This window comes from Erpetoichthys calabaricus, chromosome 5 (assembly GCF_900747795.2).
Source record: "Erpetoichthys calabaricus chromosome 5, fErpCal1.3, whole genome shotgun sequence".
Lineage (NCBI taxonomy): Eukaryota > Metazoa > Chordata > Cladistia > Polypteriformes > Polypteridae > Erpetoichthys > Erpetoichthys calabaricus.
The window spans coordinates 99826212-99841919 of record NC_041398.2 but is presented as its reverse complement, the minus strand read 5'-3'; the positions used below and the strand labels follow the sequence as shown (position 1 = coordinate 99841919).

General features: G+C 36.4%; 1 protein-coding gene across 1 annotated transcript in view; it reads left to right on the top strand.

Annotated features, from left to right (window-relative positions):
- stx18 (syntaxin 18) overlaps positions 1 to 15708 on the top strand; it is a 151493-nt gene that overhangs the window by 90827 nt on the left and 44958 nt on the right. Inside the window, exon 2 of the mRNA XM_028801829.2 lies at positions 2941 to 3008. Within this exon, the coding sequence (XP_028657662.1) occupies positions 2941 to 3008 (68 nt within the window). The remainder of the gene's footprint in view (positions 1 to 2940; positions 3009 to 15708) is intronic.

Here is a 15708-nt window from a genome sequence, read left to right as displayed (position 1 = left end):
AGAGTTACGATTTAATGGGTGCCTTTTATGAACAGTTCTGACATAGTTCCTGTAAAATGAATTACTGTAATTAAAAACTCATCTTTTTTCTTTGTTTCTTGATTTATTCCCTTAAACACGTATATTTCATAAAAATGAAAGGTATACAAATTTCAAAAAAATTGCTTTGTCAAAATCGTGCTCTCAACCTCCAGAATATGTATAATTTTGTACAATTAATGCATAATTGCCAAATAGTTGCTTATTTCACTGAACTAAAATTTGTTCATTTTCATTGTCTTTATATTATTTTGTGAACTTGCAGGTGAAAAGTATAAATCTACTAATATCTGGAATTCTACACCAGTTCGCTTGTATGGTTTTTGACACCTTTGATTTAAGCCAGTTTATCATTTTTAAAGTTGTCGTATAAAGTCCTGATATTGTTCAGTGTCAGAGTCCTAATTATATTTAAACTTAATACCCTGGTTGTGTTTTATGTGTCAACAAAAGCTTATATCCTTCATCCATTATCTTCTACAATCAACTGCATACACCACAAGAATTACTATAGAAATGATAGGAATTCCTGGAATTATTATTAGTAGGCAGTGAACTTGGCATTTTTCTTACAGCTGCAGTAATTGTCTGATTACAGTAATTAAGGAGAAACGATATTTCAATTACTTTGCTGTTATTACATACCAGAAATGCCCTCGCTTTTTTTAATTGTACAGCCGTCTTGTACATAAACTGTAAGTTATTTACTGCCACAGCATGACATTCTCTCTTTATATAATTGTTTTTCAAGGTCCCTTTTTACATTACCTACAAATGCTTGCTTCTTTTTGTTTACTTTGCAGAAAATCTAAAAGTAATGTTTTTGCTGTGACATTTTCTGAATGCATCTGATTTAACTCATACTTCAGTTTTTGTTTTTTTTTTTTTAAAGAAAAATAAATACATTTTTACTTTCTAAAAAACTCTTACAGCTTTGGAACAAGAAGAACATTCTTTGTTTTTATCTCTACAGCAAAAAAGTCAAAAACAACAGTTGTATTTGTATAATATAGACTTCTATTGGTAAGATGTCTGCACTTTGTCTAATGCTTTTAAAGTGTTTCCTCTATTTACAGAAGGTACATTAAAAGTTGCCAGGCTTTTAAAGAACAGTACTTTGCAAAATATATTGTAGTTGTACTTATCTCTTCAATGTTCTGCTCAGTTATGTGTCAGTAAATTGACACGTATACAGCTACATTGCTTCAGACACATTTAATGCTATTTATTTAACACCAGAGTAAAGTTAAACAGTCAGTGTTGCTTTTTATGTGACAGCTTAATAACAAAAAGTGTAAAAATGAAATGAAAACCCAACAAAGTACAGCTTTATTGGGCACAATGAAATATTTTCTGGGTAGGCAGAAAAGACACCTTACATTTTCAATGTACAGAATTATGCTGAAAGCGCAAAAATGGCTTAATAACAATTAGTGAAATTCCACAATAAAATTATCTTTCCTCTTAATCAAGTTGTATTTCTCTTCTTCCCCAAAATCAAAAACCTTCACATTAGCAGCTTTTATTAAGTACTTGACTGAAGAAAATATTAGATCATTAATCAACCATTAGAAATGTCATCAAATGCAAGTTGGACTGATTGAAGCAAAAGGTTACTCTGAAGCGTACAACAGTAGTATATCAAAGATTTATGTTAACATTTACTTTTAGCTTATTATGTTTGTGTTCACTTTTTGTAGTGTTTTTTTTTTCCTTTTGCCACCTTTAACGATGCTTTATCTCATAACTTGATTCATACAACTGGTAGTGTTCCTGCTTCCTTGATTCAATGATCCATATGTCTTGCATTGTTTTCCACTTACTTTCTTTTAGGTTGTTCCTTGTTAATTACATATAGGGAATTTGCAGTTTCACTGAATGTCAGTAAATGTTCCCATATATAACCCTACACTACAAAATTCATGCAAGTATAAAAGTTTTGTCTGCACTACCATGATCAACTTGCACATTTAATTAGTTTACATCGCTGCTCATACTATAAAAATGAAAATAATAATTATTCCCGATCAGCCCACAACAAACAAACAAAAAAATACCATTTCAGACTTATATTGTAGAAAAATAAATTACAACAAAATGAACAACATGAACTGTCAAGTTTAAGAGATGTAAAGTTTAAAATGCTAAATGGATTGTCCTTTGTGGGTATGTAATGCTGAGTAGACCTAACCTTGATAGAGCTAAGCTATTTAGTAGATAGGAGCAGAGTGAGCAGAAGTTGGGTGGAGTGTGATGGATTCGATAAAATGAACAAGTCTTACAGACTTAATTGTGAATACCAGAATGAGTCCACAGAAAGCATATAGCATCATATCAGATTGAAAAGCAGTGCATGCAACTCTCACTGCCCATGCCACACATTGATGTAGAATGCCACAACACTTTCAATTGCAAATCTTTAGAATGGGGTTATTGCCTCCTCTGATATTTCTGATATCTTTAACTGATAAAGAACAGCTTCTGGTGAAACACCTGTTCCCTTTACCGTAATGGATCTCTTAGAAATGATGGTGCCCATTAAATTTCTTTTCTGTTCCACCACTATAATCTGACCATTGAAAATTAGTAACCAACAAAATTCAAAGGTAGGCAGGGAGTTTGGAATTATTGCATGCAGGGAGTATTCAGTGATGATGTGCTAGCCTTTAGACAGTCTTGCTGCATATCACTGCAATTTTATATTTGGGGTGGTGCTGTAAGGGTACATTAACTAGGAATTTCTTTTGTTCTTTTTTATTATGCTTTATGTAATCTACTGAGCAGTACTGCAGTGATAATCAGTAAAACTTTTCTGTATGGCCCATACTCAAAGGTGCTTGCAGATTTCCAGTTCATGTTGATGTTCTTCTGAAGTCTTTTTTTTTCTTTTTTTCTTAACAGATCACTAACATTACAAGGCTAAAAGACTTTCTTCTAAAACATCGGAAAGATTATATCAATGCTGGGGGGTAAGATTTATTTGTTCTTTAAATACTATCCTCTAGCCTTATTTGTTTCATTTGCAGGTAACCTGAATTATAGACTGGCTTACAGCATCTAAAAAGTGTACTGAACTTCTAAGTAGAAGTTCAATATTTCAATGTTAAATCTTCTTACTTAATTTTGAATAAGGTAAGACAGCAATGCTGAATTTTATCTGTGTGTAAAATAACTTTTTTTTTTCAGTGCCTTGTTGTTTTTTAACTATTTCATGTTAAGTATTAAGAAAATAGTAGAACTTAATCATAAATTATATCAAACCTTGTCATCTTTTTCAGAATTAAATATGAAATAATGAATTTGTATTACAAGGTTTAAATATTTCATGTAGTGAACAACATTTTCTTCCATTCAAAGATCTTTTTATATTTGTATTTCTTATCTTTTTGTATTTGTTATTTATCCCGTGTTGCTTGTGGTTATGGCTGATACAAACTTAGAACAAATATCACAAAATTCATGATACAGTGGAATTCAATGTAAACCCATCTTAAACAACTGCAAACAATATCAAAATGCCCATGAAAAAATCTCGAATTGCATATGTCATATATACCAGTTAAGACAGGGGTGCGACAGGGATATGTGCTGTCTCCCATACTGTTCCTGCTTGGACTGAATTTGGTGTGTTGATGAGCATATGGAAAGGAATGAACAGGTATCCAATGGACATTTTTCTAGAAACTATAAGATTTAAGGTTTGAAGATGACATTGGTTTGATCAGCCATATGTGCACAAAGGTAACAGCTCTGGGTGGGAATGCAAAAAACGTAGGCCTGAACTATAGTGCCAAAAGGACCAAAGAAGTGAGGGTACAAACATGTGGAAATGCCCATCCTACAGTTGTGAGAGAGAGTGAGAGAACCTGAGACAGTTGAAAAATTTACGAACCTAGGAAGTGTCATATAAAAATAGGTGTAAGTGATGAAGACTTACTATCCAGAATCAGGATGGCACAAGAATCTTTATTGATGCCGAAACCTATCTGGAGGTCAAGGAACCTCTCCCTCAAGACTAAGCTAAGAGTCAAACTAAAGTCAGTACTGCCGTGTGCATGTGAGAGTTGGAGGATTACCAACATACCAGAAGACAAACTGCAGTTTTTTTTATCAACAAATGCCTATGGCATATACTTAATATTTTCTGGCCGGAGTGGATTAGTAATAAGGAGACTGTGGAAGCTTGTGGGTTCGCTTCCCGGTTCCTCCCTGTGTGGATAGCGCTTTGAGTACTGAGAAAAGTGCTATATAAATGTAATGAATTATTATTATTATTAATAAAGGCCTATGAAGAACAGGGCAGGAATCTATCACAATAACCATCTTACAACAAGAATGGAAGGGAATCAAGCATATGCTGTGGAAATCTAGTGATTACATCACAAGAACAACACTTGAGTTTAATCTACAAAGTATGCGAAAATGAGGAACACCAAAGACATCATGGAGATGAATGTGCAAAAACAAGCTGGCCAAGATGTGGACAACACAGGGTATAGCCAAAACCATTGCTGAAGATTGAGCAGTCTAGAGAGAACATGTCGTCATCCTATGCTCCCATAGGAACTAAGAGGATAAAGAAGAAAGTAAGATTCTTAGTTTAGCTGATGTCATAAAATCAGAACTGCATTTACCCATTACTCCATCCACATACCTTACCTTACATAACAAAGCCAAGATCAACTATGAATGCTAATTAGTTACATTAATAATGAGGTTAATCAAATAACACTCATCACATCACACCTCTTAAGAGTGTTCTAAACAGCCAGAAAGAATGCCATATTGTCGGAAACATCTTAATACTAATCTAGCATAAACATATTTATTTCAAAACAAATTCTTATTTATTTCTAAAATTCTTTTCTAAAGTATCTAAATGATTATTTAAAGCTAACATTTGTGATTTTTTTGTTGGTCTTTATAATGGACAGGTATTTTTATAAGACAACCAGATCTTGTTGTTTTTTGCATGTTGGTGACCTTGGGTGTTGCAGGTGAGCTTTCTGTTGGGTGCGGTTCCACCTCAGGATCTTCGGTAGGCTTTGGTAATAGTTCAGCCTGTATTTCTGGAATGTTAGTTGGAATCTCTGTTGAATCTGGAATAGCCCATAGGTGTTTCCTGTTCCTATAATATTTTTATTTTATTAATTTTCATTGTAATCATTCCATACAAACAGATCAATTTATAACCCAACAAATTTGAAAACAAATCAAACCCCACCCCTGAGAAGGAGAGCTTAGCTAAAGGAAAATTTCTTTAAGCTTTTTAATAAGGCAACATTAGACAAAAGAAGGGGAGAAGTAAATATCTATATAAATAAGAGATGGAGAAGGGAGTTAAATGTAATAATAGTTATTTCTCTTATTCTAAAATAATATTGATTAAATCCTGCCATGTTTTGAAAAAATTTTGTACAGATCCTCTAACTGAAAATTTGATTTTTTCCAATTTCAAATAATATAAAACATCGGTTTCCCACTGACTTATAAGAGGAGAATTAGGATTCTTCCAATTTAACAAAATAAGTCTGCGTGCCAAGAGTGTAGTGAATGCAATCACCGTTTGCTTGTCCTTCTCCAATTCCAGTCCATCTGGAAGGACACCAAACACAGCTGTTAGTGGGTTAGGAGGGATTGTGATACTAAGGCTGTCTGAGAGGCACTTAAAAATTTTTGTCCAAAATGATGTTAGTTTGGTGCAGGCCCAGAACATGTGACCCAGTGAGGCAGGAGCTTGGTTGCAGCGCTCGCAGGTTGGATCCTGGCCTGGAAACATTTTGGACAGTTTTAAGCGAGACAGATGAGCTCGATATATAATTTTTAGTTGAATAATTCTATGCTTTGCGCATATAGAACTCGAGTGAATTCTCTGCTTTGCTACCTTCCACTCCTTTTCTGATATATTGATTAAGAGATCTTCTTCCCAATGTCCTCTTGGATCTTTGAAAGGTAGGGACTCTAATAAGATTTTATATATTGCGGAAATAGTGTTTGTTTCCTCTGAATTGAGCAGTATTTTTTCCAGCATTGTGGAGGGTGCAAGGTGGGGGAAATCGGGCAATTTCTGTTTAACAAAATTTCTAATTTGAAGATAGTAAAAGAAATGTGTAGCTGGGAGGTTAAATTTTGAACGTAATTGTTCAAAAGATGTAAATATGTTGTCTATATAAAGATCTCTGAGCATTTTAATCCCAAAACTTTTCCAGGTATTAAAAACTGGATATACTTGCGAAGGTTGAAAGAGGTGGTTCTCTTGCAGAGGTGCCACTGATAAAAGATTTTCCATCTTAAAATGCTTCCTAATTTGGTTCCATATTCTGAGTGAGTAAAGCACAATTGGGTTATTAGTATATTTGCGATAACTTTCATTTATTGGAGAGCAGAGCAGGGAATATAAAGAAGTACTACAGGATTTTACTTCTATTGCGGACCAAGCCTGTGTATGTGCATTTATTTGTGTCCAGGTTTTTATGGCTAGTATGTTTGCTGCCCAGTAATAAAACTGAAAATTAGGTAAAGCCATGCCACCTTCTGCCTGAGGTCTTTGTAGGGTCGCTCTTCAGATACGTGGGTGTTTTGAGTTCCAAATGAATGAGGTTATTATTGAATCTAACTGTTTAAAAAACGATTTATTGATATATATTGAAATGTTTTGAAATAAAAAGAGAAGTTTAGGAAGGATATTCATCTTAACAATGTTAATTCTTCCGGCTAGAGTGAGATGAAGGGTTGACCATCTATGCAAGTCTTGCTTAATTTTTTCCATACAGACGCCAAAATTTTGTTGATAAAGAGCTTTATGTTTACTTGTGATATTTACCCCTAGGTATTTAAACTGATCTGCTATGGTAAAAGGTAGGGTGTCTAATCTAATATTATATGCTTGTGAATTCACTGGAAAGAGTATACTTTTATTCAGATTAATTCTAAGACCAGATATCTTTTGAAATTCTGTTAGTGCTGTTAAAACAGCAGGGACAGTGTTTTCTGGGTCCGATATATATAAGACCATATCATCTGCATATAGAGAAATTTTCTGTTCCAGTCCTTCTCTGACAATCCCCTTTATCTGATAAGAATTTCGGCAGTGAACCGCCAGTGGTTCAATAGCGATTGCAAACAACAGTGGCGACAAGGGACATCCTTGTCTGGTACCACGTTCTAGTTTAAAGTAGTCTGAGCAAATGTTATTAATACAAACTGAAGCTTCTGGACTGGTATACAGTAGTTTGATCCAAGCACAAATATTCGGGCCAAACCCAAATTTCTCCAATGCAGTGAAAAGGTAATTCCATTCGATCATGTCAAATGCCTTTTCTGCGTCTAATGATAGTAATATCTCTGGGGTGTTTGATTTTGCTGGTGAATATATAACATTAAACAAGCGTCGGAGATTTGAAGATAGATGTCGGCCTTTAATAAATCCAGTTTGATCTTGTGATATTACCGAGGGCAGCACTTTCTCCATCCTTCTAGCTAGGATTTTTGAGAGTATCTTAACATCATTATTCAGGAGTGAAATTGGTCTATATGATGCACATTGTAACAAGTCCTTATTTTGTTTAGGAAAGACGGTGATTAATGCTTGTCGAAATGTTTGAGGTAGTATTTGGTGGTCTTTAGCTTCTGTAAATGTTACCAATAAGAGTGGAGCTAGCTGAGTGGAGAATTTCTTATAAAACTCTACGGGGTAACCATCGGGGCCTGATGATTTCCCGCTTTGTAGTGACTTTATAGCGTCTAGTAATTCTGTTAGCGTTAGAGGTTTATCCAGTTCCTCAGCACTTAAAGCATCTATTTGTGGTATTTGTGAATTATCCAGAAATACATTAGATTGCGTGTTGTCTTCTTTGGGCTCAGTGGAATATAAAGACTTATAGTAATCTCTAAATGTGTGCATTATTTTATTATGGTCGATGATTTCTTCTCCATTCTTGTTGGTGATTACTGGTATTGCATTGTGAACTTCTTGTTTATGAATTTGTTGAGCTAAAAGCTTATTAGCTTTTTCTCCGTGTTCATAGTAATGCTGTCTAGACTTATAAATAAGTTGTTCAGTTTCTTTAGTTGTTAAGATGTTAAGTTCTGTATGCAGGGCCTGCCTTTTCCTGTGAAGAGCTTCACTTGGACGCCTGGCTTGTTCTTCATCTATTCTAGTAATTTCATTTCTTAGCTCTGACACTTTCTTGGTTTCTAATTTATTTCTATGGGAAAGATATGAAATAATCTGGCCTCTTAAGAAGGCCTTTAAAGTTTCCCAGAGTGTCCCTGCAGAAACCTCTGTGGACGTGTTTGTCTCTAGGAAGAAGCTGATTTGTTTGGATATAAATTCTGTGCAGTTCTCGTCTGCCAATAAAAGAGGGTTAAGACGCCATCTGCGAGGTGAGTGTGAGGAGCTTAATGATTTTAGCTCCAAGACTAGAGGGGCATGGTCAGAGATAACAATTGTGTCATATTTGCATGCTTTAATTGTAGGCAGGAAATTATTATCTATAAAAAAATAATCAATTCTTGAGTAGCTATAATGCACTGGTGAGTAGAACAAATATGTTCTTGAGTTTGGGTTAAGAAACTTCCAGGGGTCTGATAAGTTGTGATCATTTAAAAACTGTGTAATTATCTTTGCAGTATTAGATGTCGTCCCCCCTGTCACAGGAGTCCTATCTAAGAGTGGATTTAAAACACAATTAAAGTCCCCAGCCGTTATAATTTTATGAGTGTTCACATTGGGAATGGATGCAAATAGATTTTGCATGAATTCCTTATCATCAACATTGGGTGCATAAACATTTATCAAAATCATTTTACTGTTATATAAGTTGCCCATGACAATCACATATCTCCCTTCAGGGTCCGACACTACCTCTGATGCTACAAATGGAACTGTTCTATGTATGAGAATTCCCACCCCTCTAGTTTTCTTTATAAAGCTAGAATGGAACATTTGGCCAGTCCAGTCTTTTTGTAATCTGAACTGATCCTTGGTTAGTAAGTGGGTCTCCTGTAGAAATACTATTTTAGCGTTTAAGCCTGTTAGGTGAGAGCATACTTTCTTTCTCTTTAATTCGTGATTCAGGCCTTTAACATTCCAGCTCACAAAGTTAACTGTCCCATCATGGAGACATTGATTCTGAGTTTTTAATGTCATTTATAGTTTTAATTGGTAATATGGCAGTTTTAATCTTAGTTTCAAGATTCCCCATGAGTTATTGCATTTTAGCCTATTGTTGCATTGATATTTATAATTATAAGAATTACAAGAATAGATTAGATATAACCTGCTCTCCTTCTCTCCCCCCTTTATCCCCCACCCCCCCCATTTTGCCTCCCCACATGAGGCTAGATCCCACTTCGCGATGTTCCAGTCCTCTGACATACGAAGAGACAGAGCACGTCCAAAACAGAACAAACCCCACCCTGCAGCGGCGTAACAGAATTTAAACAGAGATATCTTTTGCAGTTAAATTCTTAATACTATCTGCTGAAAATGTTCTCATTAACAATATTTAAGCTTGAAATAATCTTCAGCGCTTTTAAGTTAAGATATTAAGATTTAAAAAAAAAAAAAAAAAAAAAAAAACAACCCTGGGAATGATTTTAAAAACTAGTCTAGGATAAACCTGGTAATTCCTACTGTAATAGTATAATGGTAATTATATAAATAGTAGAACAAGCAATAAACCAAGGGTATGAAGTTAAACAGTCTACTTTAAGGTATAGTAAAATAAAAAAAAAAATAAAAAAAAAAATAAAACGAATCCTACTTTAATCACTTCCACATTTTCACACTCACGTCTATAACTCTGATTAAAACATAAACATATAACATATAAAGTCCAGATAAAAAAAAAAAAAAAGAAAATAAGGGATGTATAATTATAATACCAGTCTCATTAAACATGGATCCAGCGATCAGATAATAGGTCCTTCCCGTGCCTTGATAGAATACGGCTCTTTAATTAACTTTCAAAAAAGTGTCGGAAACAGCTTCTTTAATTCTTTTTCAGCTTCTTCTTTGCTGAAGAAAATATAATGTCGATCTTGAACTTCCACTTTCAGTTTGGCAGGATACAAGAGGCTGTATTTGATATCGGCTTCCCGTAGCATCCTTTTAATGTCGATGTAGGATCTGCGTTTTTCAGCTGTTGATGGTGAGAAGTCGGGAAAAATACGAATAAGATTATTTTCGAATATAATCTCTTGCTTGTGTCTGAGAAGTGCCATCACATCAAGCTTACATCTTAGTCGCTCGAAGCGGACAATAAAAGACCTAGGTTTAAAGGCGCTTGGTATCTTTGTGCGATAAGCCGTGGCTATCTCATTGTCGAGTTTAAAGTCATCTCCAATTATTTTAGACAGTAATTCTACTGCAAATTTCACTGGGCTTGAGCTTTCTCATTTCTCAGGTATACCCTCAATTCTTATATTATTTCTTCTGCACCCATCCTCCAGGGCTGCAAGTCTGTCTCCAAGTTTTTTGCATTCCGAGTTTGCAGCTGTGGCTTTTTCATCGGCGTTAGATGCCAGTTGTTCCGCTGTTTCCATTCGAGCCGTGAGTCCCTGCTTAACGTCTTCCAGCTGATCTGAAACGTCATTAATATGATCATCAAGCCTTTTCAGTTTGGAATTAGTTTCTTCAATGTGTTCCACTAATTTCTCCAACATAGCTTTAAAGTTCACGTCAAAACGTTTAAATAAACGCGTTTCCTTATCTTTGTTATTCTTCTTGAGCTCAATGGCCACCTTCTTAAGATCATTTGTGTTATCTTTCTTAAGCTCCTTCATGGCCGTAACCATGGCAGTTGACTGTGTAGCGATCATCTCTTTCAGTTCGGACAGTTCGCTTTGGCTTTCATGCTCCGCGAGTGAAAATGCAGCTCCTGCTACAGGCTCGCGATGAGTAGATGAGAGCACGTCCTGCAGAGCCCTTTCTAGTCTCGAATGGTCCTCAGAAATCGGCGATCCCTCGCGACCTGTATCACTTGCGCCTTCGCTCCCATTTTCGCTCTTGACTGGAGACGATACAATGGAGCGGGGTCCCAGGAATTCTGCGCACTCTTCTGCCTGTTCCAGGTCAGTCTCCGTGAGGCCATACCTTACACTTGCACTCAGGCCGGAAGTCTGTCCGGACTTTGATGCAGCTTTAAGTTTCTTTTCTGGTTCTTTCTGACTTTTCTTCTTGTTACTCATGCTTGTATATTGTAGTGGAAGTTCCTTGGTCGGGTTAAATACAGGATACCTCTAAATAATATGAAATACGTGGGAAAATAAAGCCGCTGCTAGCGGAGCTCTGCTTCAGGCGTCCATCTCCTATAAACGGACGAAACCATGTTTTCTAAACTCACCCTCTTCTTTTTCAATAATGTAAGAATGGCTGTTCTACTTGATGTTTCACCACTGCTGTAGTATGCCATCCTTTTTCTTTATCCAGTTTTACTTGTACCAAGTCTTCAGTTTTACGTAATGTAAGAGATTTGACTCTGGTGTGTATTACAGTAATAGTTATAGGATTGCTTGGTTTTTCTGTCCTTCTCTGCTACTATTTTAAAGTCTGGCCAGTATCTGAACAGTGGTGCATTTCTGGCTTTCCATAAGCAGCTGTGCAGGGCTACAGCCCGTAGCTACAATTGGCATGGTCCTATGTGCAAGTAAAGTTAGGAATGGTTCATCCCATTTGAAATCTTTCTTTGCCGTTTAAGTTACCCTTTCTGCCTCCCAATTAGCTTGGGGGAAATGAGGGCTGGATGTTATATGGTCAAAACAATATTGCCTTGCAAATACTTTAAATTTGAGTGTTGAGGTAAACTGTTTGGCATTATCTGTTCAGGAATGCCAAAGCATGAAACATGTTTTTTAGGTTCCCAATTACTCTCCTGCTAGAGATATCAGACACATGTGCAACTTCTGTAAATCTTGAGTAATAGTCTATGACTGTTGACTATTAACTTCGCACACGTCTGAACTAATACGTTGCCAAGGGCTTTGAAGGCAATTCAGTCATCATCAATGGCTCTTTGCATTGAGTTGGTGTCTCTTCTTGACACCGGTTACACTGACTCACCTTTTCTTTTATATCTCTGCTGATCCCCAGCCACCAAGCAGAGACTCTAGCTCTTTCCGGCATTTAGTAAGCCCTTGGTGGCCTTCATGTGTACAGCAGAGCACATAACTTCTCATACTGGGTGGTATTATGACTTTCTGTCCATGCAAAAGCATTCCTTTGGATTCATTGAGAAGTATGCTGTTACATTGACAGGTGTAGGTTTTGCATGTCTAGGCCAGCTTTGGTGTGTATATTTCAACACCAGCTGCATTTCCTCACTCTGTTTTGTGGCCTCTTTAATCTGTTCTATCTTCTTCTATGAAATACACCTATACTCTTCCAGTGATGCAATAAAAGCTTCAACCTCTATTTCCAGGTCATAACCTTCACGGCAAATCGATGGCTTTTGTGACAGAGTATGAGCTATGAGAAGTGTTTTGCCTGGAGTGTACACAGCTATGGGTTTAAAGTGCATCATCCATATTAACAATCTCTTGCACTGAAAGGGAATCTCATCAAGATTTTTCCTATTTATCAGTGGAACTAATGGATTGTGATCTGTCAATAGTTTAAAAGAATATAAACCCAACAGGTACAGAGAAAACTTTTCACAAGCCCACATGTTAGCCAGGCACTCCTCCTCAATCTGGGCATAATTTCTTTCTGCTGCAGTTAGGGCACAAGAACAAAATGCTACTGGGAACATCTTATAACTACTAGCATTGATACTTACTACCGTTGGCTTTCGCATGTCATAAAATGCCAAAACTGGAGCATGCATCGGCATGTCCTTTACAGCCTTAAATGCATCATTTTTACTTTTTCCCCATGACCAAACAACATCTGATTTTAGAAGTTCATTTAGTGGTTGCAGTACAGTAGAGCTGATCGACAAGTACCTACAAAGATAGTTAATGATGCCAAGTATCTGCTTTAATTCTGTGACATTCTGAAGTCTTTCAAGGTCTAGAATTACATGGACCTTTTCTGGGTCAGGGGCATGGCCCACTCTTGCGTATCTAATCTTATGCCCCAAAAAGGTAAGCTCACCTTTATTAAATATACATTCTTCTTTAATTTTAGACCTGTAGCTTTAATGACCTTTAGCCTCTTTGCTAGTCTTTGATCATATTCTTCCTGTGTGCGTCTATAAACGAGAATATCGTCCATGAAGCAGGAAGATCCCCTGCAGACCGGACATTTTCCTTAGAGAAATTCTGGGCGCATCAGTTATTCTGGATAGAAGCTGGCGGAAGCAATGGCAGAAGCAATATATTTTGAATGGGCTATAAAAGTTGTCAACTGCCTACTGGCCTCTTCCAGAGGAATCTGCCAGAAGTCACTGGCTGCATCCAGGCTAAATAGCATTTTGCTCCAGCCATCCTTGTAATTATATCATCAAGGGTTAGTAAGACATATTTTTCATGAACCGTGGCTTAATTTAGTCATTCCAAGTTGACACAAATCCTTACCTCCCCACTTTTTTTAATAACTGGAACCATTGGTGCATACCATTTAATAACTGGAACCATTGGTGCATAACAAGGTGTTGTCTCAGAAATTTCTTAGCTCACTTCCAGTTCCTCTCTCCTTTTTAACTCCCTTTTCACTTTTGCTAATAATGGGATGGGCACTCGTTTTGTCACAGTTATGCTATATGGCTCAACTGTCTCTTTAAGTATTATCTTTACTGATTCTCATTTCAGGAGACAAACTGAGCCAAACACGCTCTCCTGCACCTCTTCAGTTCTCTTTATCAGACTCGTGCTGATGGTAGCACTACATCTCAAAAGATTGCCCGCCCAGGCTCCTCTAATCACATACAGTGTAATACAGTATGTCTGCTTCTTATAGCTGACTTTTGCTTTCATTTGGCCAAGGCCCTGCAGTGGACCACCTGGGCTATTTAAAATGAAATGTGTTTTTTTGAAGCTGATGCTTATTTGTGAGGCTATTATAGCTTGCCTCAGAAATCACAGTGGCATCTGCACCAGAATCAATCTTAAATTTCAAAACCTTTCCTTCTATCTAAAGTTCGACATACCATGGGTTAACTGTTTTAGTTTCACAGTGAATTACTCCCAGAAAGATTGATTCTGGCTCTGTTTGACAATTCACTATCAATTCCTGTACAGACTGTACAACACTGTACTGCAAAATGACTCAATTTCTTAAATTTTCTGCATACAGCACTTCTTGCTGGGTAGTATTCTCTTTTACTTTGTTCTTCATTGCATCTTGTTAATCTCTTCATTTCATTTTCTATCATGAAGGTTTTTTCAATCTATCTGAGCCTGTTTTATAGCCACCACTAAGTTTGCTGTGAGAAAAGTTTACCTCTTCCAATCCATTTAATCATGCTAGGCATGGCAAAGTTTTGGTGTCTGATCAATTCAATAACTTTCACCAGTATTAAATTCTTTTGCAGCTGTAGTTCTTATGACAGTGACTTATCCTTCAAACCAGTCGCTTTTCTATCCCTTATGTGCTCTTCCTTTGCATTTCCAAAATCGCAGTGTTCAGCCAGTTCATACAGCCTTCTAACAAAAGCTTCCATGGACTCCCCAACACCCTAATTATGCTGGTGAAAACTAGCTCTTTCGTATATCACATTTCTTTTTGAAATTTAAGTGTTCATCAAATTTCTCAATTACAACTTCAAAATTCTCTTTATCGTCTTCCTTTGCAAATACGAATAATTTAAATATATTCTTGGCTTTCTTCCCCATGGAATAAACCAACGAGCTGACCCGCACCTCGCCGTCTTCCTACGTTAACTTCGTGGTGGACCTGAAACACATGACACACTGTTTCCACTCAGGCCATTTGCTTGACCTTTCGAAACAAAAGCATGCTGGTGGCGAATGGCTCTGCCAAAAAGCACTATGGGATGGGGTAAGTAGCTTTTCAATATACACTTATGATCACTTCTGACATTATGTCATAAAATTACAAACACAACTGCATTTACTTCTGTTACTCCCCCTACATACCTTAACCTTACATAGCAAAGCCAAGATCAACTATGGGTGCTGAGAAATTACATTAATAAAGAGGTTCATCAAATCAAATTCATCACAACTGATAACCTCAGATTCATCTTTGTGATTCGTGTGTAGTGTTGGAAAGTAGCAGCATTTGAATAAATGCTGCTCATTAGCTAAGATTCACGGTCTCTAATCTTTTGGACACATTTAAGGTATCCCTGTCCTTTACCAGGGAGTATTATATTGTATTTGAGAAAGTGGCAAGTTATTCTGATATGTTTAAATAAATAAGATCCATTAACATTTTTGAATGAATATTCTAGAAATTTTCCAGGTTGTTTGTGTGAAGCTTATCCTCAGAAATTAAATACCTGTAATTTGTGATTTCTTCCTTTCTCAGAAGGAAGGCAGTTGACTGAGACTTTAAGTCCAAATTTAACATGCCTAATTTTAAGTCATTCCACACTAGTGGGAAGATTTTTGTAATTATGTAATTTGAATATATATTTAGTTAGTGTTTCATTTTGCAATACACTAAACATAAGGAAATACACATTTCAAACTTGTGTATAGAAAGATGAGTTTACCAAGTTTATTAAGCTGTGACACTAACATTCATGCTACTGCGTGATCAGA